General features: G+C 41.6%; 1 protein-coding gene across 2 annotated transcripts in view; it reads left to right on the plus strand.

The window, feature by feature from the left end:
* rgmb (repulsive guidance molecule BMP co-receptor b) overlaps positions 1–5,956 on the plus strand; it is a 184,907-nt gene extending 178,951 nt beyond the window's left edge. For both annotated transcript variants that reach the window (XM_060844358.1, XM_060844348.1), the window contains 2 exons: positions 847–1,385; positions 3,529–5,956. In XM_060844358.1, the coding sequence (XP_060700341.1) occupies positions 847–1,385; positions 3,529–4,194 (1,205 nt within the window). In that variant the 3' untranslated portion in view covers positions 4,195–5,956. The remainder of the gene's footprint in view (positions 1–846; positions 1,386–3,528) is intronic.
* The last annotated feature ends 18,938 nt before the right edge of the window (positions 5,957–24,894 follow it).

Consider the following 24,894-nt stretch of genomic DNA (forward strand, 5'->3'; position numbering starts at 1 on the left):
CGCCTGCGAGATGGGATTTGTATTTATTTGGCGCAACACCCCCTCCCTCCCCCCATCTAGAGTTTGTATCTTTTATCGCTAACTCTTTGGCAATTTAAAGCAAATAAACGATTTAGATTAAAATCTAGGCTGCTTGCACTCATTAGAAACAGTTCACGTGGGGAAGGAGTTTATCTCAGTTTTTTGGAGGGAAGAGTGGAGGTAACCGAGCCGAGAAATAATTCCTTCCTTCGATCGTGTTTACTGAAAGTCGGCAAACGAGATCGAGTTACAAACTGCACGAAATGGCCGGATCGTTTGCTTCATTTTTCTTGGCACGCCTTTATTTTTCTGTCTATTCGAGCTCCTCCGATATTTCCGTTTTACTCGTCACTAAATCATGCCTGAGCCGAGAGTGAACGCCTGATTTAAATGCTAAGGATACAGCAGGGAAATCAATCTGATGCTAGTTGGCTTTTCGGTAATGTTTGCATCTACTTTCCCTCACGATTACAAATGATGCGAAGATGACACCGTGTTCTGCACGTCTTTGTAACATTTTAACCGTGGATTGCGGTGCAACTACCAATCCTACTCCTTCTAACACATTTGAACTTTCAGAACGTAGACCATTGAATAACAAAGTTGTTCTCATTGCAACTTCACCAGGGAGGCAGTTTTTCAATAACTACCTTCAATCGTATTCGAAGCACTTTATGCAAATTGATTCATACTTTAGGAATGCAGTGCTTTTTCAATCTGGGGGAGGGTCCACTAGACTTTTTATTAATATAGATTTCTGTGAATGCACCATTTTACCAAACCTAAGTGCACCATGTTTTACAGTGTGCTTCTTGTTTTTTGCAGCCTACTGCCAGCAACAGTATCAGTGCAGGATCCAGAAGTGTACCACTGACTTTGTAGCTCTGACCTCCCATCTGAATGCTGCCTTGAATGTTTTCGCCTCAGAGTTCTGCATCGCCCTCCGAGCTTATGCTCTCTGCACTGAGCGCACAGCCAAGGCGTGCCGGGGTAACCTGGCCTTCCACTCAGCTATGCTTGGCATCAACGACCTGATGAGCCAGAGGAACTGCTCCCGGGAAGGGCCGACCTTAATCGCAGCCAAAGACCTGGTACCTGTCAGTCACAACATGGGCTTCTGTGACTACGAGAACCGAGCTGGTGTGGTACGGGGGCACCGGGTGGCAGCAGGCACCGAACCGCAGTCCACTCGCCGTTATGTCTTTTGTGGCTTGTTCGGTGATCCGCATCTCAGAACTTTCCGGGATCACTTTCAAACTTGTAAAGTGGAAGGAGCCTGGCCCCTGATTGATAATGACTACTTGTCAGTGCAAGTAACCAACGTCCCTGTCGTACAGGGTTCTAGCGCCACAGCTACTAACAAGGTACAGGATCATCTACTGGGCTGGCTTGGTTCAGTTTAGTAAGAGGAAGGGTAGGGGTTATAAGAAACTCAGTGAGTGATATCCTAGCTGTCCAATAGACAAACGTTAAAATAAACCAAGACAGACCATGTTAGCATCATCATGAGTTCCTGTTTACCAGGAATCGGTGGATTCATGTCGGAGAATACCTACTGTTGTGCACTCCCTTTCTGCAATATCTCAGAACTCTTCACTTTCCATTCCCATCAGATTTCCAGTTTATATAACACTTCCTATCTGATTATATAATGAATGAACAATGACTTCAGAGGCTATTTCTTTGACTCTAGATTAGATTACTTAGTGTGGAAACAGGCCCTTCGGCCCAACAAGTCCACGCCGACCCGCCGAAGCGTCATCCACCCAGACCCATTCCCCTACATTTACCTAACACTACGGGCAATTTAGCATGGCCAATTCACCTAACCTGCACATTTTTGGACTGTGGGAGGAAACCGGAGCACCCGGAGGAAACCCACGCAGGCACAGGGAGAATGTGCAAACTCCACACAGGAATTGAACCCGGGTCTCTGGCGCTGTGAGGCAGCAGTGCTAACCACTGTGCCACCTATAGGAAGGTACATGTTTTAACTGGAAAACTACAGTTGTATTATTTGCTTGTCACTTTCTTGAAGGATAATTAGAACAGAGGAATCATTGAAATATTGTAAGCTCAAAGGAGTGCAGAATTTCAGGTCATTGTTTAAATATTTGAAAAGAAGCATCAGAAACCCAATTGTGCATTAAGATTCGTTCCATGTTAGATAACACCATCTGAAAAAAAAGCCTGCACTTGTGATGTGAATGACGGGGGCCCTTTCAAACAAGATATGAACTCAACGATGCTAACATAGTCTCACTTGATTTATTTTAATGTTTGTGTATTCACAAATTCAGGAGTTTTCTTTTTCCATTTCAATTGAAAGCCATCATTTTGGTAGCTGTATTGCTTATAATTTTTTGAGTTGGTTATTTGAAAGATGTTGTACTTATCAAGTAGCCAGTGAGCACACTGATCCATTTAATCCCAGTCATTGATATTTTCATATTTTTGGATAAAATTTATCAAGATCTGCCACAACAGTCCCCAGATTTGCTTCAGGAAACAAAATACGTAAAAGAATACAAGAATAATGCATATATCATTATTGTTGAATTTATGGTCAAAGATAACAGCAGTTTGGTTATCCTCTGCAGTGTTTAAAATGCGTATGACTGGCTGCCTTTGACCCTGCAAAAGTGATCATAAATATTCAACAGACCCTTTCATTGATGTAGAGGCACGTATGGGATCTTGCTAACTACAGATAGGCTTAAAGCAGGAATGGCGTAAAACTAAATGGCTACATTACATGGAACTTGTATTCTGAAGGTATTAATAATTTAGCATATCTCACACCTGGATGACTGACAAATGGAGAAGTTTGATTTGTGCATAAGGAGCACCTTGTCCAGTTTTGTATTGAAGCTGAAAATGTGTTGCTGGGAAAGCGCAGTAGGTCAGGCAACATCCAAGGAGCAGGAGAGTTGACGTTTCGGGCATGAGCTCTTCTTCCGGCTCATGCCCAAAACGTTGACTCTCCTGCTCCTTGGATGCTGCCTGACATGCTGCGCTTTCCCAGCCAACACATTTTCAGCTCTGATCTCCAGCGTCTGCAGTCCTCGCTTTCTCCCAGTTTTGTATTGAAGCCAATATACACCTTCCACCCCTAGTTATGTAGAACAACAACAGCTTGGAGAATTTTTGCTAGTTTCTTGGTCAGGTATGCCCCTTTGAAATTTAATCTGGACAGGAACACTGTTTCCACTTTCACTGATATGCTGTGGTTCAGGTTTTCAGAGTTATAAGTGACAGACTTAGTGCTTTGGGTTTGTCATTTTACCTAACTTGGGAGGAGCATTGTAGTAAGATTGCTTCTGTTATAGGATGCACTCTGCAAGATTTTTATTTAAGATTAAAAATAATAGTTCGAGATGTTGGATGGTCCATTTTTAAAAAATTTGGACACTTTTTTGCTCCTGCATGAATTATACATTATTAAGTGTTTAATTATTCTGTTCTCATTTATTAATATACACAGTCTATATGATTTCATTTCTTCAGATAACCATCATATTCAAAACTTATCATGACTGTACAGATCAGAAGGTTTATCAAGCAATGACAGATGATCTGCCTGCAGCATTCATTGATGGTACAACAGTGGGAAATGGCTGGATAAAGACTTTGTGGATAGTGGAGAAAGTGAGTGGTAAACATGTGGAAGTGCATGCAAAATACATTGGAATGACTGTGATAGTGCGCCAAGTGGGACCATATTTAACCTTTGCATTGCGGATGCCTGAAACATTAGCCCTGTCTGAGAATGACAACCAGGGACTGCAGCTTTGTGCCCGTGGCTGCCCAACGAATGAACGTATCGATGAAGGTGGACATCTCCCTCTTCCAACCAATAGTCCAAATCATCTGCACCATCCTAAGGCCCCACCAAAGGGTGCTTATACCTTAGAGACTGCGACAGCCAAATGCCATGAGAAAATCCAAGTTAAGGATGTCTATTTTCATTCTTGTGTATTTGACCTTCTAACGACTGGGGATGTAAACTTTACAGCCGCAGCTTACAGTGCCCTCCAAGACCTGGAGACGTTGCACCCAAAGAAAGACAGATGGCATATTTTCCCCAGAAGTAGCAGTGTTGCCCAGAACATCAATGTCTTATTTAACATTTATGTTGGACTGTTTTCTTTTGTTATAATTGTGTTTTTGTAAGGTTTTGTTTATAAAAATATTAAATATATATTGTTATAATATATTCAGAAGTATATATGTATATACAGTATATGATTGGATGGTAATCCTGAGTAAAGAAGATTGTACATATTGTGTAATTTTGTTTTGTAAGTTCACACAAAGTTGGTTGTAGTATTATGTACTTTTGGTGAAAGTTTTTGTTTGCAAGTTGTGTTAGCCCTGTAGTAGGGTGTGTTGTTACAAAGGGCACTTTATGTTTCTACTAACTGACACTTAAAATGATGACCGATAAATGTGTTGAAATTTATTTTGCTGTCTTATCAAATTGAAGTTTGATATACAGCCTCAGAAGGATTTCCAGTTGTGCTTCCTGGCTAGAAATAGATAACTTTGTGTAAGTGTAATTGCCTAAATATGTAAATAGTTAACTTATTTATAATAATGTCCTACTAGAAGAACCTAGAGCAGTTTCTGTGCTATTTGTGTTCACTCTGCTGTGATAGTGGTGCCACCTAGTAGATTGCACTTGAGTTACTTCAGTGTTCAGGTGACAAGTGATTTAAAAACAGCATTAAATGCCTGTTGTATTACATGATGTATGTTGAGAAATCTCTTCCCTCTGTCCCACCAAAAAAGGAAAAGTTAGAAGTTCAGCACTTGACATAGAACCCAAAGCAGTAAATATGTTTTCTTGGGTATTTCCACAATTGTCTTTTCAATGCTTTTGCTGCTCAACAGTAGTGGAGATATCTGACTCTTAAATATAATCATCTCTTTTGACTTTTAAAATTTCACTGGTTGATAGGTCCAGTAAAATTGCTGTCAGGTTTTAGCTAATCTCCATTTTAATGGGGCTGGCACAGTGGTTAGCACTGCTGCCTCACAGCGCCAGAGACCCGGGTTCAATTCCCGCCTCAGGCGACTGACTTTGTGGAGTTTGCACATTCTCCCCGTGTCTGCGTGGGTTTCCTCCAGGTGCTCCGGTTTCCTCCCACAGTCCAAAAATGTGCAGGTTAGGTGAATTGGCCATGCTAAATTGCCCGTAGTGTTAGGTGAAGGGGTAAATGTAGGCGAACGAGTCTGGATGGGTTGTGCTTCAGCGGGTCGGCGTGGACTTGTTGGGCCGAAGGGCTGCTTCCACATTGTAAGTAAGTAATCTAATGGTAGGTGTGTTACAAACAGTTTCCTTATCAATCACTTTGTATGAGTTGTCACACCTGCAAACTTAGTCGTTCCATTCTTCATTGGACCATCACTATGCTTTGCATCTGTCTTACTTTCTCCCATGGGTCCACAATGTAGAATAGCAGTAGTGAATTAATATCTTGGCTGCTCAGATTTATAAACCTATTCAGAGCAATTCAGTTGGGAATGAGATCTTGCTAAGTGAAAATCAGCTGCGTGCAAATTGGTCTCATCAAAATTTTATAAACTCTCAAAATAAATGTTCTTGCATATGTCCATGAATAACTTAAATGCAGCTTTTACTGTAGGTGGACTTGAAGAATAGGTTGATATTCAATGCTCCATTTTCCATTGATCACACTCACTATCCCCTCCAATGGTTTACTATTTCTTGATGTCTTATACACAAAGGAGCCCCCACCCATGCTGCCTGTGATATGGAAGCCTTTTCCTTGTTCTACTTTAGGAAAGTTCCACAGAATACATTAAAAGACCACATGATTTATCTAGATTTCTTTTGTTTAAATTAGGCAGCTACCATTACTATTTCATCAAAGTGGAAAACCTGCAAGTTTGTATATTTTAAATTCCTGTTGAAGTCAAACATGCTGTTGAAACATGCATTAAAGTTCTGTTAGAAAGTATATGTCTGATGTCTATTTCTTAATTACAATAAAATCTGTATCTTTGTTATCACCAAACACCCTCAACTAGAGACCAGGCTGATGCGACAGCCTTCAGATTGGCTCTGAACAGTATCTTTGTTCAGGCACAATAACCAAAACTTGTTCAACCATTTTTAATAATTTGACAAATTTAAAAACATTTTATGTACTTCAAAAAATATTAATAGTTCCATGAAAGAATGCATTAAGTTACTGAAAGTGACCAGCTCTTAAACAAAAGTATCAAATTGTGAAGTCCAATTACTAGTGTGATTAACAATGTTCACTGTAAATTGATCAGTGTAGCACACCACTTATATGGAAGAACTAGCAACTGATTTATTTGGGAATGTACATGTTGATGATCAGAAGTAGACAACTACTAAAACAACAGAAAATGTACAACACAAAAAGGCCATTCAGCCCATTGTATTGGCACCAGCTGAATAACAAATATCAGCACTTGGTCTGACGCAGATCCAAGCTCCTTTAAAAGGAGTTTTGGGTTTACATAATAACCATCAAACCGGGCAGTCAAGAGTGTGGTGCTGGAAAAGCACAGCAGGTCAGGTAGCATCCAAGGAAAATCAACGTTTCGGGCATAGCCCTTCCTCAGGAAGGGCTGTTTCTCCTGCTCCTTGGATTCTGCCTGATCTGCTGTGCTTTTCCAGCACCACACTCTCGACTCTGATCTCCAACATCCGCAGTCCTCACTTTCTCCCACCAAACTGGGCAGCAAATTTTAGACCTTACACTTTGAGTGAAAGTTTCTTTTCATACCTCCTTTAATCATTGAGGCATAGAGATGTACAGCATGGAAAAAGGCCCTTCAGTCCAACCATGCTGACCAGATATCCCAATCCAATCTAGTCCCACCTGCCAGTACCCGGCCCATATCCCTCCAAACCCTTCCTATTCATATACCCATCCTGATGACTTTTAAATGTTGCAATTGTACCATCCTCCACCACTTCCTCTGGCAGCTCATTCCATACATGCACCACCCTCTGCGTAAAAAAGTTGCCCCTTAATTCCCTTTTAATTCTTTCCCTCTCACCCTAAACCTATGCCCTTTAGTTCTGGACTCCCCCATCCCAGGGAAAATACCTTGTCTATTTACCCTATCCATGCCCCTCATGATTTTATAAACCTCTATAAGGTCACTCCTCTTGCTTCTGATGCTCCAGGGAAAATAGCCCCAGCCTATTTAGCCTTTCCCTATAGCTCAAATCCTCCAACCCTGGCAACATCTTTGCAAATCTATTCTGAACCCTTTCAAGTTTCACAACATCGTATAGTAGGGAGACCAGAATTCCAACAGTGGCCTAACCAATGTCCTGTACAGCTGCAACATGACCTCCCAACTCCTGTACTCAGTACTCTGACCAACAAAGGCAAGCATCCCAAACACCTTCTTCACAATCTTATCTACCTGTTACTACTTTCAAGGAACTTGAACCTGCACTCTAAGGTCTCTTTGTTCAGTAATACTCTGCAGGACCTCATCATTAAATGTATATGTCCTATCCTGATAGCTTTTCCAAAATGCAGCACCTCACATTTATATAAATTAAACTCCGTCTGCTACTATTTGGCCTATTGGTCCATTTGAGGTAACCTTCGCTGTCCACTGCATCTCCGATTTTAGTGTCATCTGCAATTAGTCTGAATTGGGTTGTGAATCTTATTTGATTCATCTCACACATTGAACTCACATGGCCAGCCATAAGCCCTTCCCATTCTGGGTAGAAGCTGCATCCACACCATCCAAGTTTGTCTTGGAATTACTTCTCATGCTTTCTGTTACTGCTCAGACCATATGCCTGGTGACTTCCTCACTATAAATGACGAGAAGCAGTGGACCAAGCATCGATTCTTGTGGTACACCACTGGTCGCAGGCCTCCAGTCTGAACAGCAACCCTGTACCACCCCGACTTGTACCTTTGAGCCAGTTCTTTATCCAAATATTTAGTTCTACCTGTATTTCATGTGATCTAACCTTGCTAACCAGTCTACCATGAAGAACCTTGTCAAACAGTTTACTTAAGTCCATATAGATCACGTCCACTGATCTTCCCTCATCAATCCTCTTTGTTCCTTCTTCAGAAAATTCAATCAAATTTGTGAGACATGTTTTCCATGTTGACTATCCATAATCAGTCCTTGCCTTTCCAAATACATGCAAATCTTATCCCTCAAGATTCACTCCAACAACTTGCCCACCACCGATGTCAGGTTTGCCAGTCTACAGTTCCTTGAACTAGTTAAAATCTGTGATCCTGCTGGCAATTCACTTCTCAGCTAAGGGAAATGGATCTTCCCTGTTTACTCTGTCCAAGTCCGTCATTAGTTTGTACATCTTGATTAACTTACTCCTAGCCTCTTCAATTCTAAGAAAATCAACCCGAGCCTGTCCAATTTTTTTTAATATATTTGAAATTTGAGCTCTGATAACATTCTAATAGATCTTTTCTGCCCTCTCCCTAAAGCAGTTATGTTCTTCCCTAACATGGTGACCAGAAATGTATACAAAACACCAGCTGTGGTGTAACCAGTGTCTTGTATAGTGCCAACATTAAATCTCTGCTCTTATATTCAATACCTCCCCATCTCAAATAGTATAAAGTTATTATGTAATATTTGGTTTTGAATCATATTATCAAACTGACAAATTTAGGAGAATTTTGGAGTGCAAGTTTGGAAAGTGATGTAGTAACATGGTTTCAAGTGTCAAGATCAGAAAAAATTGCTTCATCTGAAATTGTTTTCCTATTTGGGAACTCACCATATACCATCTCAAATCACAGTATAATATACATAAGAGGATAAGAAATAGTATTGGAACCTTGTCCACTTCAACTTCCATTCTACCTTATTTATTGACTCATGGGGCGTGGGCTTCAGTGTTTGGGCCAATATTTATTGCTCACCCATAGTCCTTGAGAAGGTGGTGGTGAGCTGCCTTGAACAACTGCAGTAACACACACAATGCCATTAGGGAAGAATTCCAAGATTTTTGATCCACCAACAGAAAGAACAGCAAGCAACAGATTTCCAAGTCAGGATGGTGAGTGGCTTGGAGAGGAATTTGAAAGAGGCTGTGTTCCCAGGCATGAATGAATTAATGGAAAAAAGGGATTTTATGGGCAAGTTTAAGTGCTTTCAAGGGTACACCAGATCATGACAATCACAAACTTTCATACCGGATCTTGGATTGCTAAGGTGAATTGGACTGGTATTTACAAGGTTGAATAACCTGCACAAGGTTATTTACTGGTATTTACACATTGATCTTGTATTCAAAAGGCATTTCATTCGTGGGGTAAGTGTGAGGCAAAGGCATGCTTCATCGAACCATACGCAACAAAATCAAGTAATTTAAAATCCTGTGTCAGCTCACTTAGAGTTACCAATTAGTCCAGCTCCACCTCTCTTTCCCCAGTGCCCTGCAAATGTTTCCCTTTTAAATAGAAATGCAGCAAGTTGAGAGGCTAGTTATGATAGAGGATACATCAGTTAATAAAACATCAGTAAAACATCTCTGGAGTGTTTCCCAGTTAGAATAAATTATTTTCCATTACATGTAATTGATGACTCACAAGGTAGTCTGCTATCTCTTTTGGGAGGACAATGTCAACAAAAGTCTCACAGGCAACAGGGAATGCTGGGGAGTAAGTCAATCACAACTCACCTGAACACAATGAAGTACTACTTTAAACCTTTAGTCTTATATGTTTTCTCCATTTCCACTGATAAACAGGTTTTCAACTTATTGCTGCTCTGCTGCCTCTATAGAGAAGTGGAAAACATTAGATCTAACTCTGAATCCAAAATAGCATTAAGGATACAAATAAATAAAGCAACAAGGATGACTGACACAAACATTTTTAAGATGAACTGCAGCCTTTTCACTTTGAAAGAATTAAAGGCGTGCAGCTGGTCCTGCAGATTTAAACCTATCATCATACAGTAAGGAAACAGACCCTACTCGGTCCAACTCATCCATGCTGACCAGACATCCCAATCTGACCTAGTGTTCATCTAAACCCTATGCATATATGCATCCAGATGCCTTTTAAATGCTGTAATTCTTCCCATCTATACTACTTCCTCTGGCAGCTCATTCCATTAGTGTGAAAAATGTTACCCCTCAAGTCTTTTTTAAATCTTTCCCCTCTCATCTTAAACTGATGCTGTCTAGTTTTGGACTCCCCCACCGAAGGCAAAGACCTTGGCTATTTACCCTATCCATGACCCTCGTGATTTTATAAACCTCGAGAAGTCACCCCTCAGCCTCTGACACTCTAGGGTAAAAGGTCACAGCCTGTTCAGCCTCAAACGTTCCAGTCCCAGCAGCATCCTTATAAGTCTTTCCTGCATTCTCTCAAGTTTAACATCCTTCTTCTGAAAGAAGAATTGTATACAGCATTCTAAAAGTGGCCTCACCAATGTCTGTACAGCCACAATATGACTTCCCAATTTCTCTACTCAACGTTCTGGCTAATGAAGGCAAGCAGGTCAAATGCCTTCACTGCCACCCTGTCGAACCTATAACTCCATTTTCAAGGAACCTTGCACCTGCAGTTTTAGGTCTCTCTTTTTGGCAACATTCCCCAGGGCCCTACAATTAACATGCAAGACCTGCTCTGGTTTGCCTGATCAAAATGCAACACCTCACATTCAGCTACATTAAACTCCATCTGCCACTCTTTGGCCTATTGGTCCATCTGATTAAGATCCCATTGTAGTCTGAGATAATATTTTGTGTCCACAACACCACCTATTTTGGTGTCACCTGCAAATGTACTTACCATGCCTATGATATTCACATTCAAATCATTGCATTTTTTTTCATTTTGTGAATGCATGCCTTTTAATGTGAACAGATCTGTATAAATTGTTAGTGGGTCAGTCCTGGATGCCTTAGTTAGAGCAGGGTCGTGATTAAGCAACATTGTTTAGGCAGTTGAAAATACTTTTACCCTTCAACTATTGTGCACACTTTGGAAACACTAGGTACCGATGTTGGACATAAACGGACAGGAAAACAGTCACTAGCTTACAATCATGCTGATATTATACGTACAAGTCAATTTGCCAAAAAATAAAGTTGGTCAGAAAGTAGATTAGAGGATGGGTTTGATATTTGCGAGGATTTAACAACATTTCACAATTTAATTAAGGAAGTATTATTTATCTCCAACAACAGCATCAGAAGGAACTTTATAAAGCCCTGGTCAGCTGGTGAAAACAAAATACTACAGATGTTGGAAGTGCAAAACAAACAGAATGCTGGAGAGACTGCGCAGGTCTAACACCATCTGTGGAGACAAACAAAATTCCCATTTTGAGATTGGTACCACTTCTTCAAAACCTAATTGGATGTTGTCTGGGTCACTGAGCACTTCTGCATAGAGTATTTTAGGAAGAAGAGATATATTTAAGCTTGAGAGTGTGCGCAATGCAGATTCACATCAATCATACCTCTATAATTATTGGGCAAAATACTAAGGGCTGGATCTTTCAGAAGTGAAGTTAGAAAATACTTCCACATTCAAGAATGATAGAAGGTTGGAATTTTCTTTTTGCAAGTTGTAATTGTTGCTTGGTCAATTGTTAAGTTTATGATCTGTCTTAAGGGATAATGGGACAGTTACATGGAGTTAGATCACAGATTTGCTACAATCTCTTAAAATGAAGGAACAGGCTCAATGCGCAATGTGCTACTGCCCACCAATGACATTATCTGTGACACCTAACCTAATTATTGTTGGAGAGGCAAAGGCAGACTAGTATCATCATGGGACTAGTAACACCGAGAGCCAGGAAATGTCCTGGGGTCCTGGGTTTATATTCGACCTTGGCAGAGGGTGGAATTTGAATTCAGTACAAATCAGGGAATTTAAAAACCCAACAATGATCACAAAACCCACTGTCAATTATCATTAAAAATATATCTGGATTCAAGATGGTGGTGACCCAGAAGGTCTGTTTTGCTGAACTCTGCACCAGAATCCAGACAAAGTGGGGTACTCACCCTCCCTTTACTATTTAATGTGCTGGAAATAACCATTTCTTGACCCCTAGAACTACCTAGTGTTAGTTTGAAATTGTTAAGATAATGACCAAAGGGAAGGGAGCATGAGGATCGCATCAGGCAGGGACCTTCCCCCCACCTCCTCCCCTGCAACAACGGCATACCCGTGGCCGCAGCGTTGGCCTCTGCGACACCCCAGGGGCCTCACCTGCAGAGCAGAGCCTGTTCTTGGAGTTCGTGAAACTCCGAGAGAAGATTGAGTCGTTGATGGAGGTGACACAGGCCTGGCTTGAACCGATCTTGGTCATGCTGCAGAAGCATGACCTGGAGATCCAGCACCTTGGGCAGTGTGTTGTGGAGTGGAGCAACAGGCCGCAGCGGAATCCTCAGCGGGCCAGGCTCAGGTCCTGGAACAGCGAGTGCAGGCCTTGGAGAAGCAGGTTGACAACCTCAAAAATCAAGGCTGTCGGAAGAACATCCGTCTGGTTGGGCTGCAAGAGTGGGAGGAAGAAGCCAGCTCATCAGCTTCTTGGAGCAATGGTTCCTCCAGTTTCTGAAGCTGGAAGTCAAAGTAGGCCGGGTGCGAGTCAAGCGGCCCACCGAGCCGCAGTGTGCTGGCCCAGATTGGACCAGTGCCCCCGCCCAGTCCTAGTGTGACTCCAGCATTATAGAGACAAACAAATTATGCTGGAAACCTTACAGCACTGGGGAATGATCCTCAGGCTCTGATATATAAAGGATCACAAATTATACTTTTCTGGGACTTGTCTCCAGTTGTGATTCGTAAGAGGAAGGCCTTTGATGAGGTAAAAGGCGGTGGAGGGACTCGAATATCCAGTATTCCATTAGATATTGATGATACTGCGTTTCAGCCACGGAGGGTCCGTGTCCAATTTTGATTCACCGGAAAAGGCAAAAGACTTCTTGGATGCTTTAAAAGAGATTGACTGGCTTGAATAATATGGACAATTATGTTTATTTTGTTTTTTCTCTGTATTTTGCCCTGTTTACCTGGTTGTTGGGGGGTGGTCGTGTTTTATTTTAATATAGGTCGGGGGCATAATTATTTTCCTTTCTTCCCCCTCTCCTCTCTCTTCCCGTCATCCTTTGCTTTCCTGGGTGTTTTATTATTACCTTTTGGTTCATCTGTTTGGGTTTGGGATGGGGGGGGGGGCGGGGAGAAGAGGGCAGAGGGAGGAAGTGGGAGGAGGTTATATATATTTTTTTGTTCTACCAGGAGTGGCTAGGGTTACAGTGTGGTGGGGACGGGTTGAGTGCCCACTTTTAACTTTCTTGTTAAGTTGTTTTTTTTCTTACTTTGCATCGTCTGGGGAGGAGGCATGGCTTCAGCTAGAAGGAGCCATGGAGGGGTTACTGGGTGATATGGAGCGCCTCCTGTGGACAACAGTGGGGGTGGGGGGGGGGGGGGGGGGGGAGTCTCTTTTCATTTGCGTTATACATTGGTATGCTGTAGAAGTAGCTGTTAGAAGTTTTGATTTGGTATTTGATTTGGTAGTTTCAGAAGTTGCATTTTTAAAGTTATACCAAGTGTTTACGGTTTTCACTCGGTGCATTATGAGTGGGATTCTTCCTCTGGGGGGGTCACGAACTGTTTCACACGATCATGGCTAGCCATTCATTTAAATGGTACACCTGGAATGTTAATGGAATCATTCACCAATTAAGAGAAAAAAAGAAACTGTCAGGCCTTAGGGAAAACCAGAGCGTTGATATAGCCTTGTTACAAGAAACGCATTTAACCAATAAGGAGCATTTGAAGTTGCAATAGAGAGGATTCAGCCAGGTGTTTTTCTCATCCTTTAATTCATAAAGACAAGGACTGGCTATTCTCATCCAGAAGAACTTCCCGTTTCATATGCCAGCCAAATTAAGGATGAGTGCAGGCGATTCATAATTCTTAAAGTTTTAATACATGGAGTGGAATATGGGATTCTGAATGTGTATATTGCCCCCTGGCACATCCCCTTAAATTCTTAACAGATGTGCTTTCTAGATTGATGGGCCTTGGGGCACGTCATACAATTATAGGGGGAGACTTTAATCGTATTATTGGCCCCGAAGTGGAGAGGATGCCTAGGGGCCTTGCGGGTATGTCCCCGCAATCCAGGGAGTTGGGCTTGATGGACATGTGGAGATGTCTAATCCACAGAAGTGCTATACTAGAATTGACATTTTGTTTTATCCCATCAACCTTTTTGAACTCTGTGCTGGCTTGCAGAATAGGCAATATGGCCATTTCTGATCATGTGGCAGGTGGTGACAGGATGGGCTCCCCGCACTGCTGCAAGGACCCTTTCCTTCTGAAAGATTGCTTATGGAGTATTTTTCGCGGGAGTTTAAAATCTTTTGGGTACAGCCAGTAACTCATCAGTGCTGTGGGAGACTGCCAAGGCCTATGCACGGGGTTTGATTATTTCTTACTCTGTGACCCAGAAACAACAGAGGGGAGAACAGCAGCATTTGCTCAAGGCTTACCTGAAGGCAGCTGAGACAGCATACTTTGACAGACCGTTGGTAACCAAATTGCACCGGATTACAGCCCTTAGGGCTACTCTGAATGCTGCATTCACCCAGACAGCAAAGGGGGAAAAACTCCCTTGTTAAACAGAGATTGTTTAAGTTTGGTGATAAACTGGGTAGATATCTAGCTTACCTGGCCAGAAGGAAGAATGGCCCCCAATCTATTACATCCATCAGAGAGAGTGCAGGTATTCTTACTTGCAATGCTAAAGAGATTAATGCAGCAGTTAGAAAATTTGACTCTGAGCTGTACCAATCAGAGAGCTGTAAGGACAGAATGCTGAAGATGGAATCCTGGACCTTCCGGGTGTAACCTCAGAGCAGGCGTCCTTTCTGAATGCCCCTCTGAACAATTCAGAAAATACAGGTGGTTTGGCTGCTCCAGCGTGGTGAAGCACCTGGACCAGATGGATTTCAAAGTGAGTTTAAAAAGAGTTTATAGACAAGTTGGCCGGGCCACTCTTGGATATGTACAATTACTCATTCAGTCAGGGCTGCCTCCCATCATCTTTGAGAGAAGCAAATACTTATCTTATTCTTAAGAATGGTAAAGCCCCAGAGGATTGCATTTCGTACAGGCCCATATCGTTATTGAATGTGGATTTTAAAATCCTGTTGAAAATGCTGGCATTAAAACTGGAGAGGGTATTGCCTTTTATTATAAAGGAGGACCATACAGGTTTTATTAAGGGTTGTAGGTCTACCAACAATATCAGAAGAGTACTAAATATGGTCTAAATATGTCAGCAAAGAGTGATCCCGGGTTTGGTCATCTCCCTAGACGCAGAGAGAGCACTTGATTAGGTGAAGTGGCCGTACCTCTTTTATGTCATGGAACGGTTTGGTCTTGGAGAGGTTTTTACCAAAGGGGTGGCAGTGCTGTATGGTGAGCCAAAGGCAATGGTTCTCACAGATGGTGTAAGGTCAGATAGTTTTAGTATCGGCAGAGGCTGCCGTCAAGAGTGCCCTCTCTCATCACTGCTATCGACATAGTGATCGAGCCGCTGGCAGAAGCCATTCGGATGGATCCCAGTATAGCTGCCCTGGAGGTAGGGTCAGGCAGGCATAAAATCACCCTCTATGTGAATGACGCCCTTCTCTTTTTAACTGATCCAATGACACCTGTGCTCCGCTTAATACAAGTGATTAATCTATTTGGTTTGTTTTCAGGGTATAAAATTAATTTCATGAAATCAGAGGCCATGCCTGTGGGAGGGCTTTACTAGTATATCCAACTTTGGGGATGGAACCCTCTTCCCTTTAGGGTGATCACAGGGAGGTTTTCTGTGTTTAGGTATTTTTATCACCCCGGTCTTTGATCAACTATATAAACCCAACTATGAGCAGCTGCTAAAGAAGATAAGGCAGGACCTTCAGTGTTGGGAAGATCTTCCGATATCTTGGTTGGGCAGAATAGCTCTGGTTAAAATGAATGTTCTTCCTTGCTTATTATATCCTGTGTGAATGCTGCCAAGGCAAGCACTGCGCAGGCTTTACAGCTGACCTGGCATCACAGGCAGCCTCTTATTAAGCTGGATAAATTGCAGCTTTCGCAGGGGTTGGGGGGGAAGGGAGGGTCTAGATTTTCCAGACTTTAAGAAATACCAATTGAGCTCTTTACTATCCTATGTGGCTGAATGGGCCTGTCATGACCCGCGATCAATCTGGCTGGACATTGAGGCCTTCCAGACAAAACGCCTCCTCATTAATTTGTTGTTTGAGATGAGGAGTGTTATGGATCACTGCAGAAACCCATTTGTCCTAATAACAGTTAAACCATGGAGAATGACGTGGCAGGGCGAGGGCAATTTACAATAAAAAACCTTCCCCTTTCACTCCCATAGTGGGAATGTTGGGATTCCAGCCGGGGTTGATAGGCTCCGGCTTTAAGTTCTGGGAAACCAGAGGAATCTCCTGTTTGGGAGATCTATTTGATGGGGAAGTCATGATGTCCTTCGAGCAGCTGAGTCAGAAATTTGAGCTACCTAGGAGAGATCTCTTCCATTAGTTCCAAGTGAGAGACTTCATGCAAAAAAAGACTACATTGATGGCTAGTCCCTACAAGTCAGATATGGAGAGGAGAGTGCTCCAGTCTATGGGCGCCCTCTCGGTTAACACTGTCTATCACTTGTTAGGAAGTAATGTTTCGAAGGACATTGAACAGCTATGCAGAACCTCGACTCAAGAACTGGGGGGTGGAAATCTCATCAGAGATATGGGAGGATATCTGGGAAAATGTTAGGGAGATCTCAATTTGCAATAGGACCCAGGCTATTCAACTGAAGGTACCCCAGAGGGCTCACTTGGCACTGGAACGACTTGAGAAATTCAAGACAGGAGTGTCCTCACTGTGCCCCAGTGTAAAATGGAGGCTGGCACTCTTACTCATTGCTTGTGGTCGTGCCACAAGCTTCACGGGTATTGGAATGCCATAGCAAGTGATTTGGAAGAGGTTTTGGGAACTGAGGTTAAGTTTGGATCTGGTGTCCCTCCTCTTGGGTCTTCCAAAACTCCTTTCTTCGGATGTGTGAGAGAAGAAATTGTTTAATATTCTTTCATTCTGTGGAAGGAAGAACATTAGAATGAGCTGGGTGTCAGAGAATCCCTCAGGACTTTCGAGTTGGCATAGGTTAGTTATCGAATACATCCCCCGGACGTCCTTATGACTATGGTGCACCAGAAAACAGAATTGTTTTACAGAACATAGCGGCCTTTTTTTTTGAAGTACATTGATGCAGATATATCAGCTATGTTATCCAGGGCCTTTGTACAGCAGTGAGGGTCGTGTCTGGCGGTCCAGGGGCCCAGGGTTGGGGTGGGGGGTGGGGAGGTGAGAAGAATCCTGAACAAATACGGGTTTGCTTATCATTGCTCCCAGTGGTGGGGAGCTTCGGTGAGATTGCACTGCGTGTAGTAATTTAATTGAATATAAGTTAAGTTACCTTGCTATAACTTGGTTTAATTTTATTTTGTTTATTTTTCTTCTTTTTCCTTGATTATTTATTGTATTGTGGTTTTTGTAGAGGTTTGTTTGGCTTTTTTTGTCATGTTTCAGTCATTTGTGGAGTAGAGTCGTAGTTTGTTTCCTATTATTGTTATTATAAAGTTGTTACACTATTTTGTACTGGTTTTCTAATTTCTTAAAACACTTAAATCTCTTTTTTCTAAAAAGGTTCTGGTTCACTAATGTCTTCCGGGGACCAGCAGGATGGGAGCATGCTTGTATAAAGTCAGGAGATAACTCTTCTGGGAGTCTTCATCATTAACTTGAAGTCTCATAGCATCAGGTTAAAACAGGAGGGAGGAAACCACCTGCTGATTACCACATATCCCAGCATCCCCCTCCAATCAGCTGCTGAGTCAGTCCTCCTCCATGTTGAATATGACTTGGAGAGGGCACGAAGGGTGATAAAGAGTACAAAACGTACAGAAAGCTGCTAAATTGGGTCTGCGGCAGATAGTGAGGAAGCAAGGGGGTAAAGTATACTTCATCCCATCCTCACCAATCCGTCTCCAGTAGATACATCTGCCCATATAAGTATCAGCAAGGGTGACCACTGCACAGTCCCTGTGGAAACAAAATGCTGTTTTTCACATTCAGGATATCGTCCATCATGCTGATGGCATCATCACCATGCCATTGGTGAACAGACCTAACAACTCAACAAACTGAGTGTTGTGCATCTCAACAGGAGCAGAATTGTACTCATTTGTACTCATTTGTACTCAATTGTACTCAATTGTACTCAATTGTACTCAATTGTACTCAATTGTACTCAATTGTACTCAATTGTACTCATGGACTGCATATGTCCCTCCCCCAAACCACACTCTACAATAACTGTCAGTCCTTAATCAATGAAGAGTACGGGAGGGCATGACATGAGCAACACTAGACCTACCTAAAAGTAAGGTGACAACCTGGTGAGCTATCAAACAGGGTTACCTGCATGTCAAACAGAATAAACAGCGAGTGATAGATGGAGCTAAATGATTCAACTAATAAAGCTAATGAAGCTCTGCAGTCCTGCCACATCCAACTGAGAATGATGATAAAAATTAAACAACAGAGTGGAGAAGGAGGAGGCTTCACAACTTCCCCAGTGATGGAGGAGCTCAACACATCATTGCAAATGAAAAGGGTGAAGCAATCACAACAATCCACAGCATTAAATAGTGAGGGGACGATAGCTCCCCAGCCTCACAGGTACAGTCTTCAGCCAATTTGATTCACTTCACACAGTGTCAATAAAATGCTGGAGGGATTGGATCCTGCAAAGCTTGTGGGCAACATTCTGCCAATAATACTGAAGTCTTGCACTCTTGAACTTGCCACTCCCCTAGTCAAACTGTTCCAGCACAGCTACAACTTTCACATCTATCCAACAATGTGGAAAGTTGCCCAATTATATCCTGTACACAAAAAGCAGGAAAATCCAACCCAGCCAATTGCTGTCCCATCAATCTACTCTTGATCATCAATAAAGTGATGGAAGGTGTCATTAACAGTACTATCAAGCAGCACCTGCTCAGCAATAACTTGCTCAGTGATGCCCAAGTTGGGCTCAACTATTACCACTCACCTCCTGATCTCATTCTAGTCTTGGTTCAAACATGCTGAAAATGTGTTGCTGGTTAAAGCACAGCAGGTCAGGCAGCATCCAAGGAACAGGAAATTCGACGTTTCAGGCCAGAGCCCTTCATCAAGAATGATCAGGAACTTGGTTCAAACATGGACAAACAAGCTAAATTCCAGAGGGGAGGGGAGGTGAGAGAAAACAACGCTCGACATCAAGGCTAAATTTGACTGAGTGTGGCATCAAAGAGCCTTAGCAAAACTGGAGTCAGGGCAAATCAGGGGGACAATGACTGCTCGTTCGAGTCATAGCTGGCACATTGGAAGATGGAGGTGGTTGTTGGAGATCAGTTATCTCAGCTCCAGACTATCTCTGCAGCAGTTCTGCAGGGTAGTGTCCTTGGCCCAACCATCTTCAGCTGCTTCATCAATGACCACCCTCCACTTAAGGTCAGAAGTGGGGGTATTTGCTGATAATTGCACTATTTTCAGCACCATTCAAGATTCCTCAGACACTGAAGCAGTCCATGTCTAAATGCAACAAGATCTGGACAATGTTTAGGTGTTGTCTGACAATTAGAAAATAACATTTATGTCACACAAATGTCAATAACAATCTTCAACTACCACTGCCCCTTGATATTCAATAGCATTCCCATTGCTGAATCCCCCCGTATCAACATGCTGGCAGGTTACCACTGACCAGAAAATTAAATGAACTATTTATGTAATTACCGTGGCTACAACAGCAGGTCAGAGACTAGGAATCTCAAAGGGTAGGATTCCTACTCAAGTAACTCACCTTTTGACTCCCAAAGCCTGTCCACCATCTACAAAGCACAAGATGGAATGTGATGGAAAACCTCCCATTTGCCTCAATGACTGCAGCTCCAACACAACTTCAAGAAGTTTGACACCAGCATTTCATCTGCACCAGACCCAGAACATTCAATCTCTTCACCAGATGCCCAGTAGCAGCAGCATGTACAAGAAGCAGAAGTTCAGCAAAGATCCTTAGACAGCACCTTCCAAACCACTTCCATCTAGAAGGGCAAAGGCATCAGACACATGGGAACACAAACACCTTCAAATTTTGCTTCAAACTATTCATCATCCTGACTTGAAACTAATATTACCATTTTTTCAACGTCACTGAGTAAAAATCCTGGAATTCCCTCCCTAATAGCATTGTGAGTTTACCGATAGCTCAAGGACTGCAGCGTTCCAAGAAGGCAGCTCATCACCACCTTATGGGCAATTAGGGGTGGGTAATAAATAGCAGCCAGCCAGTGACACACGCACCCCATGAATAAAAATGTTGGTAGGTTACTGTTCAAAGATACTAATACTCGAACATACAGAAAAAGAACTTCGGCTTTCATTTTGATATGTTGGATACTGTCCTTAAACAAATACTCAAAGGATTAAATAGTTACAAGAAATATAAACGAAGTGTAGAAACTCAGCAGGTCTGGCAGCTGCTCTGGGGACAGAAGAGAGTTAACAGGTCGTATTCGATATTACTCCTTTGGAGGTAATGGTCTGAAACTGGTAAACTTAATATTGAGCTTCATTGGAAGACTGCAGCAATTCTAGGAACAGTGCTCCGTTACTGAAGTCATTGATAGATAAAAATCAGAAAGTATTATAAAAAATCTTGCACAAATCAACAGGCCGATCACGAATTGGGTGCTGAAATACTCAGTTCTCAATCACAGAGTGGCACCTTGTGGTGATTTTGGAAACTACAGGATTGAAAATGGTGACAGGTTTTGTGTGTGTGTGTGTGTGTGTGTGTGTGTGTGTGTGTGTGTTCGGGGCAGGGGAGGGGAAACAATGAGCAGGATATATTAGATTAGATTACTTACAGTATGGAAACAGGCCCTTCGGCCCAACAAGTCCACACCGACCCGCCGAAGCGCAACCCACCCATACCCCTACATTTACCCCTTACCTAACACTACAGGCAATTTAGCATGGCCAATTCACCTGACCCGCACATCTTTGTGACTGTGGGAGGAAACCGGAGCACCCGGAGGAAACCCACGCAGACACGGGGAGAATGTGCAAACTCCACACAGTCAGTCGCCTGAGGCGGGAATTGAACCCAGGTCCCTGGCGCTGTGAGGCAGCAGTGCTAACCACTGTGCCACCGTGCCGCCCTTAACCACTGTGCCACCGTGCCGCCCTTACCACTGTGCCACCGTGCCGCCCTTATATCTAACTCTAAAAGGAACTGTAAGGAAGCTTTAAAAAAAACTGTTTTAGGGTACACATATTTAGGTACTTACTCTTCTGATTACAAAGAACAGATAAAATGACCCAGAGTAAATGTACCTTGTGTCCTTCTGTTGTGATTTAACAGACCTTAGAGCCTACACACTGATTTTTAAAAATTGTCTGTAATTGAATTTATATCTCAGTTGTAGAAAATAACTGAAAAGATTAATTTTCTGCTTTGAAGTATGTGGTATCAACTAAGAAATAAATGAGCACTGAATTTTCCAGAGACATTTTACACAGGAAATGTTGACTGTTGACACTTATTTGATACATATTACAGCAGTTTGAAGTATGCAAGATTCTTTTTCTTGTTTATATTCTATCATCCTGCAACCTACAGTTTATAAAACCTGCTGTATCAGTTGACCATTACTTCTTGATTAATCTTATCTTTTTAACTCTGACACACAATTTGCCTTGGGCCTCTACGTGTCACATTAAATAGAAAGGAGCAGCAAACTGTACCCTTGATGTCTGCTGACAGTTGGATTACATCAGATAAATGGCACAGAACAGCCACTTGGCCATGCTGACATTTCTGATCTACTCACACACTTCCAGCTGTCCTCTAAATCTATCACAAAATTATCCCTAGCTTTCAAATGTTTGTCTAACTAAATGCATCAATAGCATTTACTTAACCAACTGCCTTTGTAAGTTCCACATTCTCATTACTCTTTGGGGAAAGACATGTCTTCTGAATTTCTGATTGGATTTCTTAGTGGTTAACTTATATTGATGGTTTCTGGTTATATTCTTCAACTTAAGATGAAACATCCTCTCTGTATCCACTTTAGTAAAACATTACATAATTTTAAAAACTTCTAACACATCAATCTTCAGCTTTCTTTATCAAGAAAAAGAGATTGCTGCCATGTATTCCCGTTTGTTCTGAGATTATCCTTGCAAATATCCCTACCCCCTCTTTAGTGTCTCTATACTTTCTCTACAATATGACAACCAGAATGACATGAAATACCAAACGTATTATCTAACAAAGCTCTGAGATAGACTTAATGTAACTTTCCACTTTTCAATTCTGTCCATCTAGCAATAAAGCCTTAAGAATGTTTTTATTTTAGCCTTGTTATAGATTGCGATACAGTCTTTAGTGATTGAAACAGAATCCCACAATGAGCAAAAAAATCTTTTGGGATTTACAGGGTTAAAAAGAACAATTGCAAATAATATGGAATCAATACAAGAATGTTAGCATAAAATTATTCTTGATAAAATTACTGCAAATCATTTTTTTTCAGCAATCAAACACCTGCAAACACATTGCAAATAGTCATTTGGTCAGACTTGAATAGAACTTGAGTATTGCGGGAAAAATACAATAGATTTTCATCTTGCATTCATCGATACAATTTGCAAGAAATGAAGGAAAAAAATGTTTTGTATGAACAGGGAGTGGTGATTTCTTCAGACATCTGTAGATATGGTGACAAACATTAGCGATGACTGACAGTTAACCACTAAGGTTTGTTTTAGCTAACACACCAGACAGGTTGATTCTGATTGGTCCAGGCATTTCCTTGTGAAATTAACTAGTGACTGTCTGTACTCTATTGTGATGCATTGTAACAGATACAGTGCGTGCACATGTCGTCTGTCTGTCCTTATATGTTAATGTTCGTAGCTTTCAGTACACACAAATGCACTACACTGCCAAACCGATAGCCAATTTATAATTGTCAATCAGTATTATTTTAGCACAAGATGGGGTAAAATAGGAGGCAGGCACTGAGTAAAGATAGTTGTTTGAAGAGCTGGTGCAGGTACGATGGGCTGACTAGCCTTCTCCTTAACCATAATAGTTCTGTGATAATTCTTCACACATTCAGAATTATTCAGAAAATGTTATATAATTGCAGTGGCACAGACTGTACCCAATCAGGTCAAGCTTGCAAAATGCATAACATAGTGTTCCAACATTACATGTGAGTCCGTAAAGTGGACATTTGCTAAATGATCCTGAATAGCCACAAAAATGAGACTAGGATTGTAATATAGCAGCTTGGATGCTATATTACACTGCGTTGTCTCCTAGCACAAGAATTGTCAAAGTCTGTTCAACATGTCAAAAGTTCTTTAAAAGTAGTACAATATACTGGATTCTTAATCCCGGCCAAGCCGGGTCATTTTGAACACTAGCATTATCTAAGTATAAAGACTGAGATCTATTATACCACCAATGAGAGTCATTTAATAGTATTTTAAATAGTAATTAGCAGATAGGAAAAAAACCAACAGGGAACTTGCTTTCATTTTTTTTTAAATATCCCAAAGCACTGCTGAATTTTGTCTGTCTTTAGTTAGTTGAACGGTACAAGATTTTCACACAAGTGACTTGGAAGTCTAAATTGTAATGAAGTTAATCTCACTAATATATAACGGATGAGAGCAAAGATATAATTATCTTCAGTGCAGTGCTCAATTGTTAGGGGCAGTGTGATAGTGTAGGTCACAACAGGTTTGTTAAAATGATGAACTAGTTTGTGGGAAAAAAAACCCTTAATTTAAATTTGAAATATCAAGCACTGAGCTTTCAAAAAAGGCTCATTTGGCAATAGAGATGAGATTGCCAACTTTCACCGAACATTTTAATAATCCTACTTAAAGGCTACATATTTTATCTAATTTTACAGGGCCATAAATGAAATGAAATTCCTAAGAAGAGCTTTCTGTTGCATCCTGTCAGATAGATCTTGTGCAAGATTTATGGGGGCACTCTGTGTTTCAGGAGATACAGGACAAGGCTATTCAAACAAGTATTTTACAACAGTTCTAATATTGATGCTGATAGACTGGCAAAGGAACTCTCCCGGAAAACACCCTACAGTGGTCCTCAAACACTTATTCTAATATGCAACCTCCCATAATTATAAGGCTTTCCTCTTTTTAAATTGAAGGTTTTTAGCTGGCACATCTGGTCAGAAATGCAACTGTCAGAATTCAGAGAAGCTGATACAGGTTGGTCTGTTAAAGGGCATGTTTCATTAATGTGAATTCACTGTAACATGATTGACAAATTGGGGGCACTCTTTCTAAAGTGCGAACTTTAGAAACATGTGCTAGCCACAATGCGATTACACCACCAACACTTTAGGCGCTGCTTCTAAAGTGGGATTTTTCTATAATGCAGAGTTACACAAGAACGCAGCCATTGCATTATAGACAACTATCTGTACACTGAATCTTGGCCTCATAAGTTAGAACTTTTATTTTTATTATCTGCATTTTTTAATGGTCATAGAGTCATGGAGATGTACAACACGGAAACAGAACCTTCGGTCCAATTCGTCCATGCCAGCCAGATATCCTAACCCAATCTAGTTCCATTTGCCAGCACTTGGCCATTTCTCTCTCAACGCTTCCTATTCATATACCCATCCAGATGCCTTTTAAGTGCTATAATTGTACCAGT

The sequence above is a fragment of the Hemiscyllium ocellatum genome, chromosome 2 (genome assembly GCF_020745735.1).
Source record: "Hemiscyllium ocellatum isolate sHemOce1 chromosome 2, sHemOce1.pat.X.cur, whole genome shotgun sequence".
In the NCBI taxonomy this organism is placed as follows: Eukaryota; Metazoa; Chordata; class Chondrichthyes; order Orectolobiformes; family Hemiscylliidae; genus Hemiscyllium; species Hemiscyllium ocellatum.